This window comes from Platalea leucorodia (assembly GCF_965183815.1).
Source record: "Platalea leucorodia genome assembly, chromosome: 15".
NCBI classification, from domain to species: Eukaryota; Metazoa; Chordata; class Aves; order Pelecaniformes; family Threskiornithidae; genus Platalea; species Platalea leucorodia.
The window spans coordinates 12822302-12847902 of NC_138837.1; the positions used below are offsets into that span (position 1 = coordinate 12822302).

At 66.3% G+C, this 25601-nt stretch overlaps 1 protein-coding gene across 4 annotated transcripts in view; it reads left to right on the forward strand.

Moving 5' to 3' along the window:
- The first annotated feature begins 3121 nt into the window (after positions 1-3121).
- The window catches only part of ABCA2 (ATP binding cassette subfamily A member 2), a 34098-nt gene continuing 11618 nt past the window's right edge, over positions 3122-25601 (forward strand). For 2 of the 4 annotated variants that reach the window (XM_082327392.1, XM_082327394.1), the window contains exons 1-24: positions 14155-14277; positions 14730-14896; positions 15120-15247; positions 15496-15600; positions 16077-16262; positions 16376-16594; positions 17191-17522; positions 17812-17971; positions 18390-18518; positions 18795-18962; positions 19277-19373; positions 19784-19957; positions 20047-20149; positions 20809-20923; positions 21278-21468; positions 21686-21836; positions 22097-22301; positions 22865-23029; positions 23345-23528; positions 23758-23970; positions 24285-24481; positions 24567-24749; positions 25195-25379; positions 25480-25600. In XM_082327392.1, the coding sequence (XP_082183518.1) occupies positions 14213-14277; positions 14730-14896; positions 15120-15247; positions 15496-15600; positions 16077-16262; positions 16376-16594; positions 17191-17522; positions 17812-17971; positions 18390-18518; positions 18795-18962; positions 19277-19373; positions 19784-19957; positions 20047-20149; positions 20809-20923; positions 21278-21468; positions 21686-21836; positions 22097-22301; positions 22865-23029; positions 23345-23528; positions 23758-23970; positions 24285-24481; positions 24567-24749; positions 25195-25379; positions 25480-25600 (3943 nt within the window). In that variant the 5' untranslated portion in view covers positions 14155-14212. Of the gene's footprint in view, positions 3259-11587; positions 11682-14154; positions 14278-14729; positions 14897-15119; positions 15248-15495; positions 15601-16076; positions 16263-16375; positions 16595-17190; positions 17523-17811; positions 17972-18389; positions 18519-18794; positions 18963-19276; positions 19374-19783; positions 19958-20046; positions 20150-20808; positions 20924-21277; positions 21469-21685; positions 21837-22096; positions 22302-22864; positions 23030-23344; positions 23529-23757; positions 23971-24284; positions 24482-24566; positions 24750-25194; positions 25380-25479; position 25601 lie in introns of those variants that run through there. The other 2 variants (XM_082327395.1, XM_082327393.1) reach the window with 2 other exon arrangements.

The window sequence follows — 25601 nt, forward strand, 5'->3', positions numbered from 1 at the left end:
TGGCCGGCCGGAGCTGCCAGCATCGTCCCCGCTGCTGTCCCCGTCCCCGCTGCACTGCCCTGGGGACCGGGGCCACGTGGGAACCGGGCTGTTCCCCTCCACGGAGGACAGCAGCAGGGACAGCAGCAGGGACAGATGTTTCCACAGGGGATGCGGGATGGATAGTGGAGCAGGAGGGAGCTTTTCCCCCGCACTTGGAGCTGTCACCCCCGGGTGCTGCCCCAGGACACCCCGGCGGCAGGGACGATGCCCTGGGGGGTACTGGCACAGGCACCCTGACCCCGCAGCCCAGTGCCGGAGGCTCAAAGCCAGGCTGGGACCCCAGGCCAGCTCTGCCTGGGTGGGCTGGGCAGAAGCCCCCAGCGCCCGGGGCCAGGCCACTGGACCACGGGGTAACAGCAGACAGCACCAGCACAGGGCAGGGAGTCTTGTGTGGGTGGGTGCTGCCCTCTGCAGATGACCCCACACAGACAGAGGAGCTTGGCCACCCTGCAAGGAAGTCCCCTGAGAGGTGCTCAGGGCTCCAGGTCCACGGAGGAGATGGGCCACTGGGTCCCCAGGGCTTCAGGGCCCCAGGTCCACGGAGGAGATGGGCCACCAGGGCCCCAGGTCCACAGAGGAGATGGGCCACTGGGTCCCCGGGGCTTCAGGGCCCCAGGTCCACAGAGGAGATGGGCCACCAGGTCCCTGTGGCTTCAGGATCCCAGGTCCATGGAGGAGATGGGCCACCAGGGCCCCAGGTCCACAGAGGAGATGGGCCACCGGGTCCCTGGGACTTCAGGGTCCCAGGCCCACGGAGGAGACAGGCCACTGGGTTGCCGGGGCTGTGCTGCCCCGTGGCATGCTGCTGGGTCTGGCTCTTGCTGGCCCCTCATTGGGTTTCGTGGTCACGCCAAGCAGAAGAGGAGCTGCGAAGCTCACCAAGAGCTTTGAGCCCCTGTCACCCATGGCCCCCCCCCGTGACCCTCTCCGCTGCACCCCTGCGGGCTGGGGACCCACCCTGCTGCGGGGCAGGGTTTTTTGTGGTGTTTCTAGTGGGGGCTGGGGACAACCCACGTGCGATCCCTTGGGAGGAGCCAAGGGTGCATCCCTGCTTCCCCAGGGACCAAGGAAAAGCCACTGCTGGAGCGAGGGCCAGGGCTGGACAGCCCGTTGGCTGAACCCCGCAGCCCGGCTTACCTCAACACCAGATCTCTCCGGCATTCCAAAGCCAGAGTAACGCCAGCAAGCCTCGGTGCCACCCCGGCACAGCAGCCCCCGGGTTACTGGTGCCGGCGGGACGCAGGTGGAAAGGCGCTGAGCCAGCCCTGGCCACCCCCTGCCCAGCTCCTCTCGCCGGCAGGCAGCTCTGCTGCCCGCAGGCCTGCCCGCATGCCGGGCAGCCCTTCCAAACAGCTGCCCTCCCAGGGCACAGGGCCGGGTCGCGGTGGTGCCTCTCTGCCGCCGTGTCCCCCCGGGCGTCCCTTGTCCTCCCTCACCTTGGCACAATGTTTTGCCCAGAGGTTTTTTGAATAATGACGCTTTGTGGCAGGACAAGGGGAGCTTTTGTTAGCGCCCGGGCAGCTGCCGCAGAGGCTGCCCGAAACGCAGTCACCCTGAGCAACACCCCTTGGGGCTGGGGCAGCCGAGGGAGGGAGTTACTCCCAGCTCCCGGCCCTGAAAGCAACACGGAGACGGAGATGGTTAAAGATTGCTGCGGGAGAGGAGGGGGTGAAGGAGAGAGGGGACCCCAGGTCGTGAAATGAAGAGAAGCAGAGGAATGGAAAGAGGGAGGGAGGGAGGGAAGGATGGAGGGATGGATGGAGGGAGGGAAGGATGGATGGATGGAGGGAAGGAAGGATGAACGCAAGGATGGAAGGAAGGAAGGGTGGCTGGATAGAAAGAAGGATAGAAGGATGGAACGATGGAAGGAAGGAAGGATGGAAGGAAGGATGGCTGGATGGAAGGAAGGAAGGAAGGACAGAGAGCTCTCCTGGTCTAATGCTTACTGCTGTTGAGGGCATCCTTCCCAGCCTTGGAGTTGCAGCTGGGCTGGGGCACAGCATGCTGTGGGCAGGTTGGTCCCCTCCAGCATCCCCCCACTTGTCCGTGGGCTGGGCTGGGCAGGAGCTGCGGGCAGGCAGCAGCCAGCGCGTGGGGACAGCAACGCCACCCTCGCACGCAGACCCCCGCAGCGACGGGCTGCCCTGAAGGCTGGCCTGGAGGGGCAATGATGGAGCAGAGGCGCAGACCGCTCCGTCTCTCTGGCTGGGAGAGGAGCAGGGGCACCGCCAGGGGCAGCTCCTGGGGACCAGAGGCTTCCCCGCCCCGGCACCTCCCTGGGGCGGCAGCCACACTGCCGGAGAGCCCACATCGGGGGAGACAGGGGTGCCGCAGCGGCAAAGCCCCGGGACCCTTGGGTCCGGCAAAGCCGCCCTGGGGCTGGGCCACGGGGCTCCGGCCTGCAGGGCTGCCCTGGGGCCTTGGGCTGGGCTGGGCTGGGCCGAGTTGGGCTGGGCTGAGTTGGGCTGGGCCAGGCTGGGCCGAGTTGGGCTGGGCTGAGTTGGGCTGGGTTGGGGTGGGCCGGGCTGGGCTGGGCCGAGCTGGGCCGGGCCGGGCTGGGCCGACTTGGGCCGGGCCGGGCCGAGTTGGGCTGGGCCGAGATGGGCTGGGCCGGGCCGGGCCGGGCCGGGCTGGGCCGGGTTGGGCTGGGCTGGGCCGAATTGGGCTGGGCCGGGCCGGGCTGGGCCGGGCCGAGCTGGGCTGGGCCGAGCCGAGCTGGGCGGGGCCGGGCCGAGCCGGGCCGAGCCGAGCTGGGCTGGGCGGGGCCGGGCTGGGCCGAATTGGGCTGGGCCGGGCCGGGCTGAGCCGAGCTGGGCTGGGCCGGGCCGGGCCGAGTTGGGCTGGGCCGGGCCGGGCGGTACGGGCGGAGCGGCCGCGGCCCGGCGGTGCCTTTAAGGGGCGGCGGCGGGCGGGTGGCCCCGGGCCGGGGGCGGCGCTGCGCAAGGCCGGGCCGGGCCGGGCCGGGCCGGGCGCGGTGGGGCCGGGGCCGGAGCCGGAGGCCGGCCCGCTCCCTCCCTCCTTCCCTCCCTCCCAGCCAGCCTGCAGCGGACAAAGGCGGCGGCGGCCCGGCGGGGTATGGCGGTGGGCGGCGGGTGATCCGCGGAGCCGAGCGGGGGGAGCCGCTGCGGCGGGGCTGGGCCCGGCCCGGCCATGGGGTTCCTGCACCAGCTCCACCTCCTGCTCTGGAAGAACGTGACGCTGAAGCGGCGCAGCCCGGTGAGCGCGGGGGCGGCGGCCCCGGCGGGGTCCCGGGGGGCTGGGGCTCCCCTGCGGGAGACGAGGCGAGGCCCCGGGCGGGGGTGGCTGCCCGGGCCGCGGGGGAGCCCTGGAGCCGCGGGCGCAGCAGGGGCGCGGGGCCGGGGTTCCCCCCTCCCCCGGGGTCGGGGTCTCCCGTGGGTCCCCGCCGCTGGGCCCGGGCCTGGCGCTGTCCGCTGGCGTGGGGCTGCGGGGAGCGTGGGCGCCGGCCGTGAGCCCTGGGGCGGCCGGGCAGCCCCCGCCGTGCCCGGCTGCTGCAGGTCGGCCCCCCCGCCCCGCCCCGGCCCGGGCCCAGCCCGGCGGCCCCGCTGGTGGGGCAGCAACAGTTGGGGCTGTCCGGCCCCGCTCCCGCCCCCGGGCTGTGGGAGCCCCGGGCCGTGGGCTGGGTGCCTTCCCCCACCCGAGTCTCCGCAGCATCTCCCTCCCCGCTGTGCCCGCTGCCCTGTCCCGGGCGCCCGGGGCACTCGCCAGCCCTGTCCCTGGTCCCCAGGGCCACCCCTCCGGGCTGGGAGAGCTTTCCCCAAGCCCTTGCTATCCGCAGGCTATAAATAGGTTTCCAAATCCTATGTGGGTCAGGGCTGCCTCTGCTCCGTGGGCTGGAGAGGAGCTGCTCCTGCTCTCCGGGCGTGAGGCTGAGGAACCCGGGGGGCCCGGTCCCCTCCTGGGCTGGCAGAGGTGGCAGGGCGGCACCTTCCCGCCGTGGTCGAGAATCCGCTGTCACCTTGCCCCGGCCTCTCCTGCGTGGCTGCTCCTGCGTGGGGCGGCCCTGCCAAGCCCTGCCGGATGGGCGGCAGGGACCCTGGCAGGGACCCCCGGCCCGCAGGGACCCCGGCTCGCGGCGCGGGCGGGCGATGGGTGCGCTGGGCGATGAGGGAGCCGGTTATTTTTAGAGGGTGGGGGAGGGTAGCAAACTGCTGCTCCCGAGCTGGCAATGCTCTCTCCTCTTCCCCCTCCCAAATATCCTGCAGGCCTGATCCTGCCGGCTTTCCCTTGACAGCAGCCCGCGAGCATCGGGCCCTGCTTCCGTCCCAGTGGCCAGAGCACCAGAGCCTGCCTGGGGCAGGGGAGGGCATGGGCAGGGCTGGGCTGAGGCCCGCGGTGCAGGCAGGTGCCCGCTGCACGGGCAGCCCGGTGCGCCCAGGACGGGCGAGGGGGATGATGCTCCGGCTGAGTCATCTCTGCTCCTCACCCTGAGCAGAGCTGCATGGCCACAGCGAGGGGCTGCCCGGCGCCGGTGTGCCGTGGACCCCTGCCCACGGGCGCGAGCCAGCTGGCACAGCTACGCCCTGGCATCTGCCGGCCCTTGGCAACGGACCTGGACCTGGCTGCCGTGGCTGGTGGGGTTACAGACTGGGGGTGCACCCATCTTTTGGGGACTCGTTTCTCCCTGACCCTCCCCAGCCCCACGGGCAGCGTGAGGGTGCAGCGCAGAAAGCTGCAGCTGTAGGAGGAGGATGAGGAGCCCAGGCCCAGTCACCCCCATGCACAGGGACCGTCACTGGAGTGCCCTGCTTGCTGCAGGCAGGGTGGCAGCACCAGCACCTCCTCGCCCACCCAGCGATGCTGCCTGTGGATGGGGCATGCGGAGGACCAACTGTGAGCCAGGGCGGGAGCTGCCCCCAGTGCCCCAGGTGCTCGTGGATGGATTTGGTGCAGCCCCTGGGGCAGCCATGCCCTGAGGACGTGCGTGCCCTGTGCGTGTCACCTATGTCCTCGTGCTTCTGCTGCGTGCACGTCCCACGGTCACCTCGCGCTCCCTGTCTGCGCAGGGGACGTGATCCTGCCCGCTCCTGGGGGAGCGCTGCCTTCTCCCAGCAGCCTGGGAGCAGCGCTGCCGGCGCTGGCCGGCCCGGGCAGAGTCAGGCCCTGTGCCAGAGCCTGGCCTCGTCAGCCTGTGCCTTGCTCTCGGTGGGTGGGTCCCCCAGCGCCGGTCTGCCCTGGCCCCATCCGGAGCTGGATGTTTCACCAAGCAAAACCAGTCCCGTATCCTGCTCGGGTGATCCTGCTGTGGCAGGCAGAGGTTGGGGGGACTGGAGTGGGAGGGGGGTAAGCATGAGACCCCCTCCCCTGCTGGGGGTTCACCCCAGGGGGTCGGAGTTGGGGGGTGCTGGGCTTCTCACGGAGGGAGTGTGGTGCGTGCCCTGCCCGTGCCCTGCCAGCAGCTGCCCGTTGGCACAGCCTCGTGCTGCGGGGGCTGCCCTGGGGTAGGTGCCTTTCCTCCCAGCAGCATGCAGAGCAGCGGCCCCGGTTCTGCGGGATGGGATGGGGAGCAGACACCTCGCGTTTGGCTGAGGGCGCTGGGCTGGGACTCGAGAGAGCTGGGGCCCGTCCTCAGCACTGCCCCTGAATGCTGGTGGCCCTGGGGGAGTTCTCATTGTCCCTAGCACCAGGGGCTGTTTGGGCAGCAGCGCTGCAGTGAGGCCCAGCAGTGGTTTTGGGATGGACTTTGTCTGCAGATGCTTGGTGAGGGCTTGGCTGGTCCGTTTGCAGATGCAGCAGTGGTGAGTACAGGGAGGCTGCGCGACCGGGTGGCCTTCGAGAGAGGTGTGAGGTGTGCTCCTGACCCACAGTGCCATGTGTCACCCGCTTCTGTAACCCCCTTTGTTGTGGGACAAGCTCGTCTGCAGCCTGGCGAGGGTGATGGCTGAGCCGGGCACTGTCCCGTGGCACCTCTGTAAGGTCTCGTGCCCAGCCCATGGGAGTGTTGGACTTTGCCCAGCATGGCTGAGCCGTTCTGCAGGCTGCTCTGGGATGTGGCTGTGATTTTATTCTTCCCAGGGCAGAAATTCAGGCAGGAGCCCTGGGGCGATGGGAGTCTGAGCAGAACAGCACCAGTGGGTCTTGTCAGAGGGAAGGCAGGGCTGTGGGTGCCTGAGGATGGGCAGCCCCCTGGGGTGCGGATGGCAGCCCTGGGCAGTGCAGGCTGTGCCATCGTCTGCGTCGCCTTGGCTCTGCTGGGATGGGGGCGAGCTCGGCGGTGTGCATCTTAAGGGATGGGCTCCCTGCTGACTTTTGGTAGCTGGTTTAAACCTATGTTGGATGTAAAATGAACAGGTCATCTCTCAAAAGTTGCCACAGGTGCAGTTCGGGGTGTTCGGCCGCCTTCCCCGTGGCTCTCTGTGCCCACACATTTGGGATGGGAAGGCGACCGCAGCTGGAGCTCCCGGCTCTGAAGTGCTGGGGATGGAAGTGCGCTGCCAGCTTTTGTTTGGCCCTGGGGGAATGTTGGTGGTTCGGGGCTCTTCCGGAGGAACAGCGAGCAGGAGTGGAGGCTCTGGGTGCTGCTTCGGTGTCGCAGCATGTCGGTGGGGCTCCCGTGGCATCGGCCCTGGGCTGTGGGGAGGATGCACGTGGGGCAGGGGAGAGCTGGGCAGTGGCGTGGCTGCTTCGCCCTGTGCAGGGTTTGTGCCCTCTGCTCCTTGGCCGAGAGCTGGGAAGCTCCCACCACAGAAAGGAGTTGTCCTGGCAGGTCTGCCCCTTCTTCCGTGGCCAGTGGGAGCAGAGCTGGGGGGATCTTGATGCCTCCAAAATAAGAAAGGCTGAAATTTGGGGTATTGGGAGGGCTCACCTGGCCAGTGGGGCTCTGCTGCAGCAGTGCCTGTGCTGGGGGACCGGGCACCCCGTGCCTGCGGAGGCACTGCCAGGTCCCGGTGCTGGGCGGGGGCTGGTGCCGGATCCCGTGGCAGGAATCGATTGGGCTGGCGCTGCCTGGGCTCAGGGTGCTCTTTGCCCCCTCGCTGTTTGCAGCTGGCGCGGGGGAGGCGGGGGGGGATGCGCAGGCTTGGCAGGGTGGTGCTGGTGTGGCAGTGCCAGGCAGCGTCCCTGTGAATCCCTGCTCGCAGGGTGGCCATGGGGGCACCTGTTGCAGAGCGATTGGTGGCCGTGGTGGCCCACAGGGCAGGTGGCCATGAGCCACTGAGCCTGCAGAGCTCTGCCTCGCTCCTTGCCTGCAGGGAGAGGCTGCAGGACAACCAGTGCCTTCTTCCACACCGTGGCCACTGGCACAATCCCGCCTGCTCTCAGGCTGGGCACCTTGTGCCGGCAGGAGGGTGGCCATGTGCCAGCGCCATGTACCAGTGTGGGAGCGCTGCCACGTGTCCCCCTTGGCCTGGCACGTTGGTGCCTGCCTGACACAGCACGTGGGGCTGGCGTGGGGCAGAACCGTGCTCGGCTCTCCCTGGGCTCATGGTTCTGGCACGGCGGGACCGGGCTCAGGAGAGGTGTTGGCAAACCCCACTGGGGATTTCCTCCTCCTCCAGCTTCCCCGAGGCATGTCCCCAGGCTGCCGTGCCAGGGCGGCAGGGCAGGGCGCAAGGGGTGGGGATGTGCCCTTGCTGGGGGCAGGTGGCAGTGGGACAGGAGGTGACGGGCACAACTTGTGCTGAGCACAAGTGTGACCAGAGGCAGGGGTGACGGCAGCCAGGCCTCGGCGGGGGAGTCGGCAGCCCCTGGGCCCGGCCATGGCTGTCCCCATGAGTGAGGGCACAGGCAGGTGGCCTCGGGGAGCCCTGGCAGGTGCCCAGCTGGGTGGTGACCGTCAGTGGGTGTCTGTGGTCGGGGTGGGGTGGGGGGGCAGGACTGGTCTGGGATGGGGGCTCAGCTTGGCCTCCTGGGTCTGCCCGGCCATGGGGCCTTGCTCACGCACTGGCTCCGGTGCTCATCTCTCCCAGCGACCGCAGCTTCACCTGCCTGCACTTCCCAGCTGTGGGCAAGTAAGTGGGTATTTAATGGTGATTAAAGTCTGGAGCCATCAAAAACTTTAAGATATTTCTGCCAGCTGTAAAATGCTGTTGGGAAAAGTTGGGGTGTTGATTCTCCAGGAGCTGACCCCCATCCCTTGGGGCTCCTGCAGGCCAACGCCTGCTGCTGCCGGCTCTGTGGGTAGCGCTGGGACCTGCAGGAGAGGCTGGCAGGGAGCGGGCAGCAAGCAGGCAGTGGCTCTTTCCCCCCCAGGGAGGAGCTCGGGCAGACCCTGCCCTGTCCTCCCTTGGGTGCAGGACAGGGGTTTCGGAGGCCGGGCTTGCAGACTTTTGGGTGGTGGCGATGGACGTAAAGAGCTGCCTCCGCCTGCCCTGGCTGCCCGCACGGGGACTGCCCTGCTCGGCCGTGGGGGCACGCACGCTGCCGTGACCTGGGGACGCCGGCGGGGTTGTCCTGCCAAAGTCCACAGCCCAGCGCCTGCGGCTGTGCTAACCCTGGCTTCAGCGCGTCTCCCAGCTGCCCCTGGTGCTGGCCGGAGGGCGAGCACGGTGGGACCGCTGTGCCAGGCCGGGCTGTTTGCTCTCGCTGCGTCCCATGGGGGTTGTTGGTGCTTTTGGCCTGGCAGTGTGGGAGCCGCGCGTCCCCGCCTGGTGCTGCTGCTGCCTCGCGCTCGGGCTGCGCGGCTCCCGATCCCACTCATCCTCCTCGCAGCCCCCCGCTCCCGTCTGCCAGCATGGCAGAGGGTGGGAGCAGGCATGGAGTCGCTGGCCCGGTGCTCCGGGGACCTGAGCGTCCCCCTGCCAGGGAGGTGCATGCCTGGGGCCAGCACCCTGCCGGCAGCACCCACCAACCTCTGCCTCCCTTGCTGGGGCAGTCGGGCAGGATCCCGCTGCCCCTGCATCCAGCCGATGGCAGGGCTGAACACAGTACCGCAGCAGGCCCGTGTCTACCCCACCGTCCGTGGCAGTGGCAGGCAGACGCACCCAGCACTCGTGCAAACCCAGACAGCACCCATGGCCTCATCCTGCTCACCTCTCGGGCAGGTCGAGGTGAATTGTGCCGGGGTATGTACACACACATGTATGGAGTGGATCCCTTTGGCAGCTGAGCTCTGCCACTGCCCAGGAGCTGCCCCCAGCCACTGTCACATGGGCACGAGGTCCCCTGGGGCCTGTGTCCCACCCTGGGTGCTGCACCTGCACCCTCCCCCAGACATAGGTGCGAGAGCCCTCACCGAGGGGGGAGCGAGGGAGGAATAGCTGAGGGGACAGGACAGGACAGACCACGCTGGTCACTGCAGGGCGTGGCCAGCTGCTGGTGGGCACCAGCCCTTTTCCTCTCCTCCTCCCAGTGTTTCCTTCTCAGCCGCCCAGATCCTGGCCTTCCCCGCCCTTGCTTCCTCACGCAATCCCAAAATGTCCCCCAGTGTCCTGCACCTGCAGGCAGGAACCCTGCTGTCCTCAGGCTGTGCCAGTGTTGGGTGCCCCTGTTGGGTGCTGCCCCCCAGGGGGGCTGAGGCTGCCTGGGATGGCATCCCTTCCCCCCGCTGTGGGTGGGGGGCAGCCCTGGCCCCCCCGTGCCTGGGAAGCCACTCCGTAGGGACGGACCTGGGGACCAAAGGGGTAGGAGCGGTCCCGGAGGCGTGGGCTGGTGAGCCCCGCTCTGCCACCATGTCTGCCGATCGCCGTGTCACCCCGGGTGCCGATGGTGGGGGACAGCCTGCCCTGGCACTGGGGCATGCAGCAGTGCGGGAGGCGTTGGGGACAGGGGACGTCTCTAGGGAAGGAGATGAGCAAAAGGTCAATGACCCACTTTAAAAAAATAAATAACAACAAGCAGATCCCTCCTGTTGCTGCCAAGGACCCAACAGTCCCCAAGGGAGCCTGGTACGGCCCGGCATGGGCGCGGGGGGAAGGTCCCACGGGCGCCTGGGCACAGAGGCGCGATTGTCTGCCTGGTAAACAGGCAGAGAGGCGGGTGCAGGCAGCGAGCGGCAGGGCAGGAGCCAATGGGCGGGCAGAGTGGGTCGGGGTGTCCCTTGCCACCCCCCGGTACAGGGATAGTGACACCAGGGGCCGTGCCTGGGACCAGTGGTGCCAGAAAGATGGGGATCCCCCAGCCCTGGCACTGCTCCTGGGGTGTCTGCTGTCCCCGTCCCTTCCAGCCCTTCTCCCTCAGCCGCTCTGGGCATGGGGAGGGCAGCACTGGAGGGCACCCATGGGTGCAGCCATGCTCATCCCACAGCCCTACCAACCACGGTGCCCACAGGAGCACTGTGGCCATGTGTCGGTGGGGGTCGGGGGTCCCTCTGCTCGCTGCAGGTGGCTGGGCTGCTGTGACTTTTTGGCAGAGCATTTGCAAACCCCAGGTGAGGCCAGTGTGGAGGTGACGCTGTTGGGGACAGGAGGGACTGACCCTGTCACCTGCTGCCAGCTGTGTCCTTCGAGGCAGCCCCTGTCGTGTTAAATCCCTCTCTTCCCACCCCGCTGGCATGCCCCTCTGGCACCTGGGCACTGCGAGTGACTGGGCGGGTGCGGGAGCATGGGGGGAGGTACTGGTGCCATAGCGAGCACCTTCCCAGCAGCAGGGCTGGGGCCTGCCCTGCCCGTGGTGGCAGCAGGTGCCGGGGTCTCAGCGCCAGCCCAGGGTCTGATCCGGCCCTGAAGCAAGCCGAGGTTGGCTCACCTCACCCTGTGCCTCAGTTTCGCCACCTACAGTAGTTCCCCTCCACTTGACAGCGAGGGCAGTGGGGCTGTGACGTGGCCTGGGCACTCCCGGTGCAAACCGGCAGCGGCTGCACTGGCAGCGTGCCGGGTGCCCGCTCCTGCCGGTGGCTGAAGGCACTGATGCCCATCCCCAGGGCCTCTGGGCACAGAGCCCAGCCTGGGCTGCCTGCACGATCGGGGTCAGGGATGCCTGGGGATTTGCTGTGATTTACCATATGCCGCTGGTGGAAGTCCTGTGCAGCCGTAGCCTTCTGGGAGGGCACGGAGGGGATGCCAGGACCCCCCACGCTGTCCCCCGGTTGCACCTGGAGCCGGTGCCACGGCCTGGTGGAACCGAACCTCGCCCCGACGGTGTTGGGGTCTGCCCCCTGCACGATCCTGCGGGGGGACCCAGTGGTGGCACGGGTGGCAGGGAGATGTGATGCCAGGCAGCTGCCAACTGTGAGGGCACTGCCAGGAATGGGGGCCTGCAACTTCTTTGCCGGCCATAAGGATTTGGGGTCATCTCCCCTGGGCAGCCCCAGCTGCGGTGGCCTGTTGGGGCTGGGCTCGAGCCCCAGGACCCTGTTTGTGTTGCTGGAGCAGGGGTCCATCCCCTCTATGGAACCCTCACCTGTCCCGAGGTGCCCCGGGCAGGGTGGAGCAGGCAGGGTGCAGGCAGGGGCAAGCTGGGGATCCTTGGGTGCCCAGGGACCTGTTTGCCTCTGGCTGAGTTGTGACAGTGCCACCAGCCACATGCAAGACATGGGCATGGTGCCATGCTGCACCGGTGTCCCAGGGACCCCCGTCCCGCCCACGCTTCTCCTTGGTACCTGGGTCCTGTCCCCAGGCGTCACGATCCCTCTGCTTTGTGTCATCCCCAGTGGGTGCTGGCCTTTGAGATCTTCATCCCCCTGGTGCTCTTCTTCATCCTCTTGGGGCTGCGGCAGAAGAAGCCGACCATCCCTGTGAAGGAAGGTGAGTGCCAGCGGGGTGGTGCCCGGGGCACCTGCACTTGGGGACCCCCACACTTGGGGCCACCCTGAGGCTCTGAAGAGCTGCTCCAGCACCCCGGGGACAGCCTGGGGGGGGGCCACGACAGCTGGCAGGGACCCCGAGGGGCCTTTTGGGGGACATAGCGCTGGGCAGGGGCTGCAGCCGAGGGCTGGCAGGGCAGACACGGGGGCTGGAGAGCCAAGGTCGGTCCCAGCCGGGGGGGTCTTCCCTGGGGGTGGCAGTGCCCACCAGCCTGTGGCTGCCATCGGCAGGGACGTTTCGTGGGGGAGAAGAGGGAGATGGAGCTGGATGGTGCTGCGACAGCCACGGTCTCCCTGAGTGCTGGAGGAGCAGCCGGGGCAGTGCTGGGGATGGCTCCTCAGCTCTTTGCAGTGCTGGGGAGGGGGGGAAATGTGCTGCATGGAGCCCCGTGCCTGGCACGGGGGGGGCTCTGGGGCCCTGGCAGGGTGACAAATTGATAGGACCGGAGCTGGGGGCTCCTGGAGATGTGCCACTGGAGCTCTGCCTGGGGCTGCGGGTGCCGGTACCTGCGGGCTGTGCCGCTGGGAGGAGGCGGCGGAGCGGAGCTGCCAGCTCGCCAGGGCTCTGGGTGGCATGTAGATGCCCCATGGGATGCCCACCATGGCGAGTGCCCTTGCACAAGTGGCGTGGTGGGGCCAAGGGGAGGTGCTGGGAGCTGGCGGCAGCAGCAACCTGGCATAACGATGGTCCAAGCCTGTGTTTCAGCGTGTGCCGGCGAGGGAGAGCCCAGCTGCGAGCGCGGGTCCGGCTGCAGGCGGTGGTGGGCGCGGCCCTGGTTCCTGCCCCGGCGCTGACGTGCGCTCTGTGTTGTGTGTTTTTTTTGGTTTGGTTTTTCTTTCTTTTTGCTCACGTTTTCTTTTTCTTTCCCACCATCTCCCCTGCCCGCCTGCCCTCCATGCCTCTACTGCATGCTCCAGTCTGTAAGTTGGTGGGGCGGGTGGGTGCCTCCTCCCTTCCCCTGCCTGTGCCGGCTACTTATTCTGGGGAGAAAGAGCCCGGTTTGGATCAACTCACTCTGGCCTAATCCACACCTCTGTAACCCCGTCGTCTTCCTCCGCAGCTGGTGAAGATGAGCTTGGGCAGCACAGCGTGGCCTCTGCCTGCTCCTCCCCGGGGGCTGCCCAGCCAGGACGGCCCCTGCTGGTGTCCCCACTGGTGGTGTCCCCACTGAGTTGGTGGTGACGGGTTCCCCAGGTGCTGGGGCCGCTGCCAGCGATGTCCCCGGCGCCCTGGGCTGCAGAGGGCTCTCCAGGCCAAGTGGAGGCGTGTCCTCCCCCTTCTTGCTTCCCTCCCGGGGCAGATGCTGCTGGGTGCTGGCACCCATGTGGTGGCCTGTGGTCACCCAGTCTTGCCTGTGCTCCCCCGGGGCTGGTCCCCAAGCGGCTGGAGATGGCTCCCAGCCCTGCACCACCACTAGGTCCCTGACCTGGCCCCTTGCAGCTGGGACGAGCTGAGACGTGGCACTACTGGGAGCCTGGAGGCCAGCAAGATGCCACCCATGCGCTGGCTTTGTCACCAAGGCCTGGCATGGCCACCACCGTCTGTCCTGCCACCCCAGCAGGCTGCTAGCCCATCCCATGCTATGCCCGTCCCTGCCCTGGGCTGTCCCTTGTCCCTGCCAAAAGCCCATCTTCACCAGCCCCTGTCCGTTGCGGCCGTGCTAACAGCACTGACCCACCTCTAACCGTGGGGCCACCAGCTGGGGCGACGAGAGCAGGGTCCCTGCCTGGCACTGCCCAGTGACAACCTCAGGTCCCCTTCGGGCAGGGCCCTTCCAGGCTCACCCTGCCCTGGGGAAGGACATGGGAAGACCCTGGCAGGGATGATGGCTCAGTGCCGGTGGAGGGGGGGAAGGTTTGCCGTCCCCTTGCTGCTCCTCATTTCTTCCATCTCTCCCCCCTGTGTCTCCATTTCCACCTACCTCCAGCAGCCGCACGTCGGGGCAGCCAGGCAGGGGGGAGGCCGGGGGGCTCGGGGAGATGACGGTGACGACTCTACTTTCCCTGTCGTATTCTTCCTCCTCTTCTTCCTTTGGAGATCCGGTGGTGCCTCCAAGGTTACTAACAAGAGGGGCCAAGATGCCCAGGGAGGTTGGCAGCCGTCCTGGGGGCAAGCAGCAGAAGTCGGCATCATACTGGGGCTCCCCAGGGGGGAGCAGGCAGGGGCAAGAGGGCAGGAGCCAGCGTGGCAGGAGCTGCCCACAGCCCCAGGGGGCCACCAGCTGGGGACAGCCGTGGTGGAAAAGCTGCAGACTTCTGACCTTGGCCGCCAACCTCCTGCGGGGCTCGCAGGGCCCAGCGCGCGCTTTTCTGAACTGAGTGTCTCTCTGGTGGTCCCCTGTCTCCCCCCTTGCCTCCCCCTGCCTGTCCTCCCTCCCTGCCCGCACTTTCCCCGGCCTTCTCTGCGCTCTCTTGCTGGCTTCAGCTTTCTACACGGCGGCCCCGCTCACCTCGGCCGGAATCTTGCCCATCATGCAGTCCCTGTGCCCCGACGGCCAGCGCGATGAGTTCGGCTTCCTGCAGTACTCCAACTCCACGTGAGTCCTGCCCTCGCCGCGCGCTTCCTCCTCCTGCCCTGCACGCTCCCGCACGCTCCCGCTCACAGCCTGCCCCTTCCCACGCTGGCCGTGCCCCGCCGGTGACAAGGTGCAAGCCCCTGTCCCCCAAAGTGCTTGGGTGCAGAGCGCCGTGTCCCTGGGGTGCAGGGGACATCTCGGTGCGTTCCCCCACGGGCTCCCAGGTGCCCAGTGCTGGGAGGAGGACGGAGGTGGCCTCTGGGGGCACCTCGAGGCACTGGGGCTCTCCTCTGCGCCCCTGGCATGGTGGATTCGGTGCGGAGGCACGGGCAGCTCCCAGGGCAGCAGTGCCCTGTGGCAGGCAGCGCTGCTGCCCCAGTGCCGAGGGGCTCGTCCCCGCCAGAGCTCTGTGGAGGGTGTCCCCATCCCTCTGTCCCTGTCCCTGAAGCTGCGGCGGTGCTGGGCTCTCACAGGGTGACGCAGCTCCTGGAGCACCTCAGTGAAGCGGTGGAGCAGAGCAGCCTCTTTGACCCGCAGCACCCGGGGCTGGAGGAGGAGCTGGAGTCGCTGCGCCGGCGCCTGGAGGCACTGAGCAGCAGCGAGCCCAGCTCCATGGAGACCCACTTCAGCAACCGAGCAGGTAGGCTGGGCCCTGCCTGCCCCCACTGCTGCTTGTGCAGGCAGGGATGGAGATGCCCACCCGCCAGGCGCCCAGCGATGTGATGGCATGTGGCAGTGCCCTGCCACTGTCCCACATCACTGTGTGCTGGGCAGGGCCAGCTGTGATATGTCCCCATGTGGGGCCATGCCACATCCCCAACGCTGGCGGGCTGCTCTGACCCCCTTGCCTTGCTCCTTGCCAGGATCCAGCTTCACGCTTGCATGGGCGGCCAAGGACCGGGGCGAGCTGCACCGCTTCCTGGCGCAGAACCTGTCCCTCCCCAACAGCACGGCCGAGCTGCTCCTGGGCTCCAGCGTTGACCTGCGGGAGGTGGGTGACGACCTGCGGGAGGTGGGTGGTGACCCACAGGAGGCGGGTGACCGCCCAGCGCTGCAGGGCCGGGTTTTGCAGGGGTCCACGCTGCCCCAGCGAATGGGCACATCCTGACCACCAGACCCACAGGGTGGGAGTCAGCGGGCACCCGGGTGGGACTCATCCTGCCCTGCCACCCCAAGCTGGGCAAACGGGTGCCTCTGCTCCCGGTGCACTTGGCAGCCCCGCTCCTGTCCCCGGTGCAGGTGTACCGCCTGTTTTTCGGTTCCTTTCCTTTGGTACCCGACGAGACCCATGAGCGAGACCTGTGGGATGGGTTTGGCCCCAGTGAGAAGATGACGCAGCTGGAGGTGAGGAGCGGTGCTGCATGTGGGAGACATGGTGGGGCAGAGCTTGTCCTCTGCATCCCCTTCGTGTCCCACCACAGAGCGATCTGGGGGTGTCCATCCTGGCAGAGGGGATGTGATGGGACGCTGTCAGGTGGCCAGAGCAGCAGCAGGGATGGCTGGGTCCTGTCCCCGTGCTGCCACCAGTTCCCCCAGCGCTTTGAGGCATGCCAGTGCGTGGGCCTCCCTTTCCCATTGCAATGGGTGATGGCACCGCCTGGACGGTGGCTGTGGAGGGAGCGGGGGAGATTGTTCCCTCCTGTGGCTGGGGTGCAGGGGACCCATGCTCCCCCCCACCTGTGTGTCCCCTTTTCTTCCCTTCCCCATGGAGACCGTGGACGTGGGTGCTGTGGACCCATTCATGTGTGCTCGGGGGGACACATGGAGGGGACCCTGGGGAGCCCCTGCACCACCAACTGCCCCCATTGGTCCTCTTGCAGAAGAGCCTCCCCAGCAGCTGGAGGAGCCTGCGGGAAGGGCTGGTCCACAGGGCGCTTCGGGACCCTGCGGCAGCCCCGCGCCGGCCAGCACTGCTCCGCCTGCTCTCCCAAGCCCTGGGCCTCACCAGCGCTGCCCTTGCACCCACCACCTCCGACAGCCCTCAGGCCTTCGTCGCCGAGATGGAGGTGAGCACCTCGCAGGGTGAACTGGAGCGCGTGGGCAGCTGCTCTGGCAGGGCGGGCACCATCGCAGTGCCCCCGCGCCCGGGGCTGTGCCTCCACGGCTCCCTGTCCTGTAGGGTGTCCTCTTCACTGGGCCGGTGCTGGAGCAGCTTACGTGCGAGCAGAGCCCGGGGGGGCTGCGCCGCCTCCTGCGCGTGGCCCCCGGGCAGCAGCCGCTGCTGCAGGCGTACCGGGCGCTGGCCTGCAACGGCAGCCGGGCCGTCCGCCAGGAGCGCTTCGCCCAGCTGGCCGCCGAGCTCCGGGACCAGCTGGACACCCCCAAGATCGTCAGCAGGGTGAGAGCGGGGCTGCGGGACGTGCCTCCCACTGGCTGTGGGGCAGGGACAAGCCCTGGGCAGGGTTTCCCTACTCACCAGGGCTGTGTGGGGACAGGGGGCTCTCTTACACGGCTGGGCCCCTTCTGGTCACCCCTTTACCACCCCATGGTGGGATCCCAGATGATTCCCCCTCCTGGCACCCATTGGGGTGCTGCCCATTGGATGGGGCTGGGTATCCCCAGCATCCTTCAAGTGTCTCCCCACAGGCTCCTCTCCCTGGGACGGGCAACGGGTGGCGCAGCTCCTCAAGGCTGTCTCTGAGGTCCCCTTCCTCGTCCCACTTGCCCCTGACATGTCCCTTGCGGTCACAGAGGACCATCCTTCCTGCCTGAGGGACATCTCCTGTCCCCCAACAAAACCCTGCCAGCATTTGCCTGCACTCCCACTGCCTGATAGCCCCAGATGCACGGCAATGAGTCCGGGGTCCCATCTGGGCACAGCTCCAACCTTTTATCCAAGAAAGCAGACATGCCACTGCTTGAGGTCCCTCTTGATCCCCTCCTGCTGGTGAGCAGGGCGCTGTAAGGTAACCCCTTGCCCGCTCGTCCTCACAGCTGAAGCTGGACGAGGTGAACAGCACAGCCGCCCAGCACCGCCTCCGCGCCCTCCTGGAGGACCTGGTGGAGATGGAGAAGGTTCTCCGCGACGTGGACATCCTCTCAGCGCTGGCCAAGCTGCTGCCCAGGGGAGCCTGCACCAGCAAGGCCCCACCGCCCACTGCCAACAGCACTGGCTGGGCCAGCGCCAATGCCACAGCTGGCAACACCACGGCGGAGGAGGAGGGCGCTGGGGGGGCCCCGGCTGGCGGTGACAACCCCCAGGGACAGTTCTCTGCATTCGTGCAGCTCTGGGCCGGGCTGCAGCCCATCCTCTGCGGCAACAACCGGTAGGAGCCCTGGGGGGCAGAGTGGTGTTGCTCTGGGTGTTCTCTGATCGGGACAGAGGTGCGGGAGAGCCCACCCAGCCTCTGCCAGCGGTCAAGGGCTGCGGTCATCCCTTGATGAGCATGCGGGGAACGGATGCTGCACCGCATCCTTGTACTGCACCTGGGGTAAGCTCCCTGTGCTGGGCAGCACCGCGCTGGCACGGGAGCCCCTCACAGGCAGGGGTGGGGCTGCCCGCAGTGTGGGGTGCTGGGGCTGGAGCGGAGTTGGCAGCCTGAGCCCCCTTTGCAGGACAATCGAGCCTGAGGCGCTGAAGCAGGGCAACATGAGCTCGCTGGGCTTCACCAGCAAGGAGCAGCGAAACCTGGGCCTCCTTGTGCATCTGATGACCAGCAACCCCAAAATCCTGTACGCACCTGTGGGCACCGAAGTGGACAAGGTCATCCTGAAGGTGAGGGTGCAGAGGCCGTGCCCCCATCCTTCCTCTCCCACCAGCCCCACTCCGCAGGGACCTCCTTGCCCAGACGGGCTCAGCGAAAGGAGGTTGTAGCGACGCGGGGGTCGGTCTCTTCTCCCCAGTAACAAGTGATAGGATGAGAGGAAATGGGCTCAAGCTGCGCCAGGGCAGGTTTAGGTTGGATATTAGGAAAAACTTCTTCCCTGAACGGGCAGTCAGGCACTGGCACAGGCTGCCCAGGGCAGGGGCTGAGTCCCCATCCCTGGGGGCATTTAAAAGCTGGGGAGATGTGGTGCTGAGGGACATGGTTTAGCGGTGGCCTTGGCAGTGCTGGGTTAACGGTTGGACTTGGATGATCTTAAAGGTCTTTTCCAACCTAAACGATTCTGTGATTCTACCTTCCTCCCCCCAGGCCAATGAGACCTTTGCCTTTGTGGGCAACGTCACCCACTATGCCAAGGCATGGCTGAACATCTCCCCTGAGATCCGTGCCTACCTGGAGGAGGGCAGGCTGCAGAGGCGCATCCGCTGGCTCCAGCAGGTAGGGTAGTGCGGTGGCAACTGAGCCTGCCTGGGCTTTACTGCCCTGGGGGTGGGATGGGGGTGTCCTGCCCCCCGGCACCTCATAGCTTCTTCATGTGAAGCTCTCAGGTGCTCCTGGGTGCCCACCCTGCTCTTGCGAGGACCAGGCTGGTTCCCTGCGCAGGGTGGTCGTTGTCTCCCTGTCCCCAGGAGGAGCGCAGGGTCCTGTCTGTGTCCATGGGGAGGACAGCGCGTACCCCAGCTTCTCCCTCCTGTGTCTCCCTCTCTGTCCCAGTTCACCGCTGACCTGCACAAGCACCCAGAGATCCTGAATGTCTCTGACAGTGATGTTCTCCACAACTTCCTCAACGGCAACTTCTCCCTGCCCAACGCCAGCGTCCTGCTCCAGCAGCTGGACACCATCGACAATGCCGCCTGCGGCTGGGTCCACTTCATGGCCAAGGTGAGGTTGTGCCCGCCTGTAGGAACATGGGCACTAGAGCGGCACCCACTGCCCGCAGCTGGGCTCTGTGGGGCTGAAGAGGGGTCAGGTTCACTCAGAGCTTCTTAAGGCCATGGGACGGGACCCTTGGAGGAGATAGTGGCTTCTGCAGCGTCAGGAGCTTTGGGGTAGACATCAACAGTGGAGGTGCCCATCCACTTGGGTTCGGGGGCTGACGGCATGGCTGTGGGTGGCACATGCAGCACCGTGTGCAGGATCTGTGTGCTAGACCCATCAAAGGCAGTGGGGTCTCACTGGCCTTCCCGTCCCACTAGGTCAGCGTGGACATCTTCAAAGGCTTCCCAGATGAGGAGAGCATCGTCAACTACACGCTGAACCAGGCCTACCAGGACAACGTCACGGTCTTTGCCAGTATGTCCCCGGGAACCAGCCCCTTCGCAGGGGTCCCTGAAGCCGTGTCCTTCTCCAGCTGTGCCCCAGGCTGGGGTCACTGGCTTTGGGACGTGGCTCCCTTGGTGCATGCATTGGGTGGATGAGCGGACTGAGCATCTCGCGGTACCCATCCTCTGCCCCTGGCCGAGCCCTGCCGGGTGCAGCACCCTGCCGCTGTCCTGGCTCTCCCATCGCCGCTGCCTGCTGTCCATGTGCCCTCGCATCCCATGCCAGGGCCATGCCCACCCTCCTCATCCATCGCAGCCCTCGTGGTGCCCTTGGCTGGGACACGCCGAACCCCTCCACGTCCCCGCCTGTCTCTGTGGGCCGGCTGGTGTGGCTGTATCCAGTGGTGCCAGCGGGCTCCCTGCCTTTCCTGCTGCCTGCAGGCGTCATCTTCCAGACCAACAGGGATGGCTCACTGCCCCCCCACGTCATGTACAAGATCCGGCAGAACTCCAGCTTCACGGAGAAGACCAACGAGATCCGGCGGGCGTACTGGCGGCCCGGCCCCAACACCGGCGGCCGCTTCTACTTCCTCTACGGCTTCGTCTGGATCCAGGGTGAGTGCCAGCCCCCTGCCACAGCTGCCCACGTCCCTGGCCCCTGCCCACACTGCCCGCTCAGCTTGGCCTCTCCTCTTCCTCCCCAGACATGATGGAGCGTGCCCTCATCAACACGTTTGTTGGCCACGATGTGGTGGAGCCCGGGAACTATGTGCAGATGTTCCCGTACCCATGTTATACCCGGGACGAGTGAGTAACACCTGCATGGGTAGGGTGGGCAGGGGCAGGACCTTCCCTCTTCTTTGCAGGCCAGGACACTTCGGCTGGGAAAAAGGGATAAGTTTGGGGACCTGAGGGAGGTTGGTGACATTGGGAGTGACGAGCAACCAGTTGAGCCCTGTTCCTTGGACCACCAGGGTAGGCAAGCAGGGGGAGGATTTTGTGCCCAGATTACAGCTGAAGTGAGGAACTCACGGCTGCGGGGTGTCTTGGAGGCTGAAAGACTTGGGGAGACCAAGAGGAATGTGGTAAATGGATGGCACATGGGTCTGTCGGTGGTTATTGAACACAGTGGTCTGGAGGAAGCACCCAGAGAAGCCCCAGAGCCACCAGCCCTCCAGGGCAGGAGGGTGGATAGGGCCCCATCCACAGCAGGGTAGGCAGGGCACTGGGCTGAGCTGGTGGCTGCTGCCCGCCTGCCTGCCAGGACCTGACAGCCAGGACACTAGGTTGTCCTATGGGCTCATTGGAGAAGCTCTTTCAGGGCACTAAGGAGCTGCTGGACCAGAAGGTTGGTTGACCCCAGCAGTGGGAGAGCCCCTCCACTGCCCTGTGCCCCAGGGTCTGCACCACGGTCTCTGCGGTGGTGCCACCATCCAGCTCTCCCCTCTCTTCCTCTACCCCACCAGCTTCCTCTTTGTCATCGAACACATGATGCCCCTGTGCATGGTGATCTCCTGGGTCTACTCGGTGGCCATGATGATCCAGCACATTGTGACGGAGAAGGAGCATCGCCTGAAAGAGGTGGGGATGGTAGGAGAGATCCCTGGGAAGGAGCTGGCATCTCTGAGCTCTAAGTTCTGCGCTGTGTCCCTGGGCACCTTCCCCATGTCTCCAGGGCGCATGAGCTGGGGCGGGCGCAGATCCCACATCCCTGGGCTGAGCTGGTCCTTCCGAGTGTCCCCAGCACTAGCCCTGCCCAGCACCAGAGGGAGCTGAGCCTGTTGGCACCCTGGCACAGGGTGCTGTGGCCTGCCCGCTCCCAGCAGCCCCCAGGGACCCCTTGGTGCTGCCTCTTGCTCTCCCAGCCCCAGCGAGCGAGGTAGCAGGGATGCCCAGGGTAGGGGAGAGCCCCGCCAAGCGTTTTTGGCTTCGCAGGTGATGAAGATGATGGGCTTGAACAACGCGGTGCATTGGGTGGCTTGGTTCATCACCGGCTTCGTCCAGCTCTCCATCTCGGTCACGGCGCTCACCGCCATCCTGAAGTACGGCAAGGTCCTGATGCACAGCGATGTCCTCATCATCTGGCTCTTTCTCGCAATTTACGCAGTGGCCACCATCATGTTCTGGTGAGCTGCCTGGTCCGCTCCGTGGGGTGAGGGGGTCAAGGGCAGCGCCGGGGTCCTTGTGCCATGGGGCGAGGGTGCTGGGAGCTGTGTGGGCAAGGGCCAGTGGAGCTGGCAAGTTCCCCCAGACAGCTGATTTGAGGGGCCGGTTTATCACCTCAACACCACCAAAATCAGCCCTGGTGGGGTAGGATCCGAGGTGACACTGTTCTCCCTGCAGCTTCCTGGTGTCGGTGCTCTACTCCAAGGCCAAGCTGGCCTCCGCCTGTGGTGGCATCATCTATTTCCTCAGCTACGTGCCCTACATGTATGTGGCCATCCGGGAGGAGGTGGCGCATGACAAGATCACGGCCTTTGAGAAGTGCATTGCGGTGAGTTGGCTGCATGCTTGGCCCCAGGTTTGCCCCGGGCACCCCATGTCCAGTACACAGGTCACCAAGCTGTCACCAAGCTGTCACCAAGCCTTGGGCAAACCTCTGCCTGTATGAACCAGCTCCCCATGGGGCTTTGGGAGCAGCTCCATGGGGCTGGGTGGGGCAGCACCGGGTAGGAGTTTGCCCCAGTCTTTTCCTCTGGAGCTGGCCTGTGGTTCCTGCTGATGTCCCCTTTCCTTCCCTCTGCCTCTCCGCAGTCCCTCATGTCCACCACGGCCTTCGGGCTGGGCTCCAAGTACTTTGCGCTGTACGAGGTGGCTGGTGTGGGCATCCAGTGGCACACCTTCAGCCAGTCACCTGTGGAAGGAGATGACTTCAACCTCCTGCTGTCCATGATGATGCTGATGGTGGATGCCGTGGTGTACGGGGTGCTCACGTGGTACATTGAGGCCGTGCACCCAGGTACGTGTGCGAGGTGGGGCATGAGGGCACCTCTGATCTTACGGGAGCCTCCTCACTGGGGATGCTGCTGGTTCCTGGCGGTGCTCAGCCCTGACGTGGTGGGATTTGGCACAACGGGCCTTCAGGGTCCCCTGCGTGTGTCCTGTTGGGGACACCTGCCCACATGCCCTGACCCACTGGTGACACCAGCAGGTGCCTTGGAGATCTTCAGTTGCATGTCTCAGTTCACTGGCCAGCTGTAGCAAAGCAGGGTGTCCATGGCTGGAGCACTGTTCCCCCTTATCGCCCACCCAGGGAGGAGTCTCACCTGCTTCCTTTGCTTTCCTAGTAAAACCGAAGCGTGAGCCAGGCCCAGCCCAAAGGACTTTGCTTCCTTGCACAGCCCAGCAGTGTTGCCCTCAGCCCAGTTGGCCAGGGCGCTTGCAGCCCCCACCCCGCAGTGATGTCCCTAAGCTGGGGAAGCCTCCAAGCTCATGTCCGTACCTCTGTCCCGGCCCTCGGCAGGCTTCTGCACGGACATGGGTGCAGGCGTGGCCCTGACTCCGTAGGGGTTGTGCTTGCAGGCATGTTCGGCTTGCCGCGGCCCTGGTACTTCCCCTTCCAGAAGTCTTACTGGCTGGGCAACGGGCGAGTGGAGACCTGGGAGTGGACCTGGCCCTGGTCCCGCACCACCCGCCTCAGCATCATGGAGGAGGACCAGGCCTGTGCCATGGAGAGCCGGAGGCTGGGTGAGGGCAGACAGAGGTGGCGGGAGGTGGCCCGGGGTGGCGCTGGCTCTGCTGCAGGGTCCTGCTGTGGCCAGGGACCCCGTGCGTCCCCTGTGCCCTTGTCGGGGCAGGATCCTGGGCCAGGCGCTGCTGCCTGTCTGGGAGCTGCTGCCCGTGGTGTGCGAGGGGGGAAACTGGCGAGAAGCAGATGGGAAGGGGTCACGAGCCAGCAAAGCCACGACGGGATGGAGGCAGGGAGGTTCATCCCCCGGGGAGCCCCGCTCCAAGCTCGGCCTCCCTGCTACCCCCCGGCTCCTCACCATCCCTCTCTCACAGCAGAGGAGACACGGGGCATCGAGGAGGAGCCGACCCACCTCCCCTTGGTGGTCTGCATTGACAAGCTCACCAAGGTCTACAAGACAGACAAGAAGCTGGCGCTGAACAAACTGAGCCTCAACCTCTATGAAAACCAGGTGGTGTCCTTCCTGGGGCACAACGGCGCGGGCAAAACCACCACCATGTGAGTGCCCGTTGGAGTGGACGTGGGCCATGATGTACTCGCAGGGCCCTGTGGCAGCAGTGTGGATGTGGCGGTGGCACGAAAGGGGGACTGGCAGTGGGTGCGCAGCCCGGCACTGGCATTGCTCTGTCCAGAGCCCAGCAGATGCTCCTGGAGGTGGTGGTTGGGATTGGGACCAGACGGAGGTATGCGAGGTCCCTCACATTGTTGCCTTTCTCCATCCATCCAGGTCCATCCTCACCGGCTTGTTCCCTCCGACCTCGGGCTCCGCTACCATCTATGGCCACGATATCCGTACGGAAATGGATGAGATCCGGAAAAACCTAGGCATGTGTCCGCAGCACAACGTGCTCTTCGACAGGCTGACGGTGGAGGAGCACCTCTGGTTCTACTCGCAGCTCAAGAGCATGGCGGAGGAGGAGATCCGCAAGGAGATGGACAAGTAGGCATCCCCCAGCTCCCTTTGCCCCATCCGTGCCTTTTGTGTGAGTGGGTCCCCTTCCTGCTGGCTGTGCTGTGGTGGGTGATCCGGGAGCAGAGATGTCCCTGGAGCAGCTCCACCAAGTGGCTTTCAAAACTTGGGGTCTCAGGCTGTGGAAGCCAGCAGAAGATGCTTCTGTAGCCTGGCTGCAGCTGGGCTATCCCCGCGGCTGAGAGCCGCAGGTGCCGTGCAGGGGAGAGCCATCACGTGCTCACCGCAGGCACCAGCCGCCAGAACGGCCCCCCACATCCCTGGTCCTTTTCCCCTGTCCCCAGGATGATTGAGGACCTGGAGCTCTCCAACAAACGCCACTCCCTGGTGCAGACCCTCTCGGGGGGCATGAAGAGGAAGCTGTCGGTGGCCATCGCGTTCGTGGGCGGGTCACGGGCCGTGATCTTGGATGAGCCCACGGCTGGCGTGGACCCGTATGCACGCAGGGCCATCTGGGACCTGATCCTCAAGTACAAGCCAGGTGAGCGGAGGTGGGCAGAGCCCAGCGTTGCTCCTCTGGCTGCGATGGCCCTGGCCTCTCTGATAAGGCTCTGTGCCATTGTCAGGGAGGACCATCCTGCTCTCCACGCACCACATGGATGAGGCCGACCTACTGGGTGACCGCATCGCCATCATCTCCCATGGCAAGCTCAAGTGCTGTGGCTCTCCACTCTTCCTTAAAAGCACCTACGGCGACGGCTACAAGCTGACGGTGGTGAAGAAGCAGTCGGACACCAGGAACGGCACAGGTCTGGGGGGGAGTGGGACCCTGTGCTTAGAGGAGTAGATGGGACCAGCCCTTCTTCAGCCCAGGAAAGGAACGAGAGGTCAACACCCAAGTGGTCCCACCCCAAGTCTCCTTAGGCCACGTGGAGGGTGGAGGGGGCAGGGGTGTTTGAGGTGGCATTGCTCAGGCTTGATTTCTCCCGGCTGGGTCCCGGGTTAGACCCTGCGTGGTGGCATTTGTCTCCAGGCACTGGTTCTGTCCGATCCGTGAGCTGCCCACCGAGACGTCCAGCATGGGCTGTGGTGCAGAGCACCGTCCCCAGGCCAGGCAGGGCGGCCGGGGAGCCTCCAGCACTGCACAATGGAGGCTGGAGGAGCCCCGCAGCGCTGGGGTGTAGGGTGGACGTGGTGGGTCCTGGTGGGAGACCGGGTGAGATGTGACCGACTGGTGCTGCCCCTCTGCCCCAGAGCCAGGCCAGCCGCACAGCCCCCCGGCCCACTCTTCCGTCAGCCCCTGCTCCGAGCCTCGCGTCTCCCAGTTCATCAAGAAATACGTGGCCTCCTGCCTCCTCATCTCTGACACCAACACTGAGCTCTCCTACATCCTGCCCAGCGAGGCCGTCAAGAAGGGCTGCTTCGAGAGGCTCTTCCAGGTAACCGCGGGGGCTGGCGGGGTGGGCAGGCAGCGGTCGTGGGAGGCCGCGGTGCTGCGGGCACCTCCTGCCCTCCTCACGCAGTGCTTTGCCTCCACAGCACTTGGAGCAGAGCCTGGAAGAGCTGGACCTCACCAGTTTCGGGCTGATGGACACCACGCTGGAGGAGGTCTTCCTGAAGGTGTCCGAGGAGGACCAGTCTCTGGAGAACAGCGACGTGGG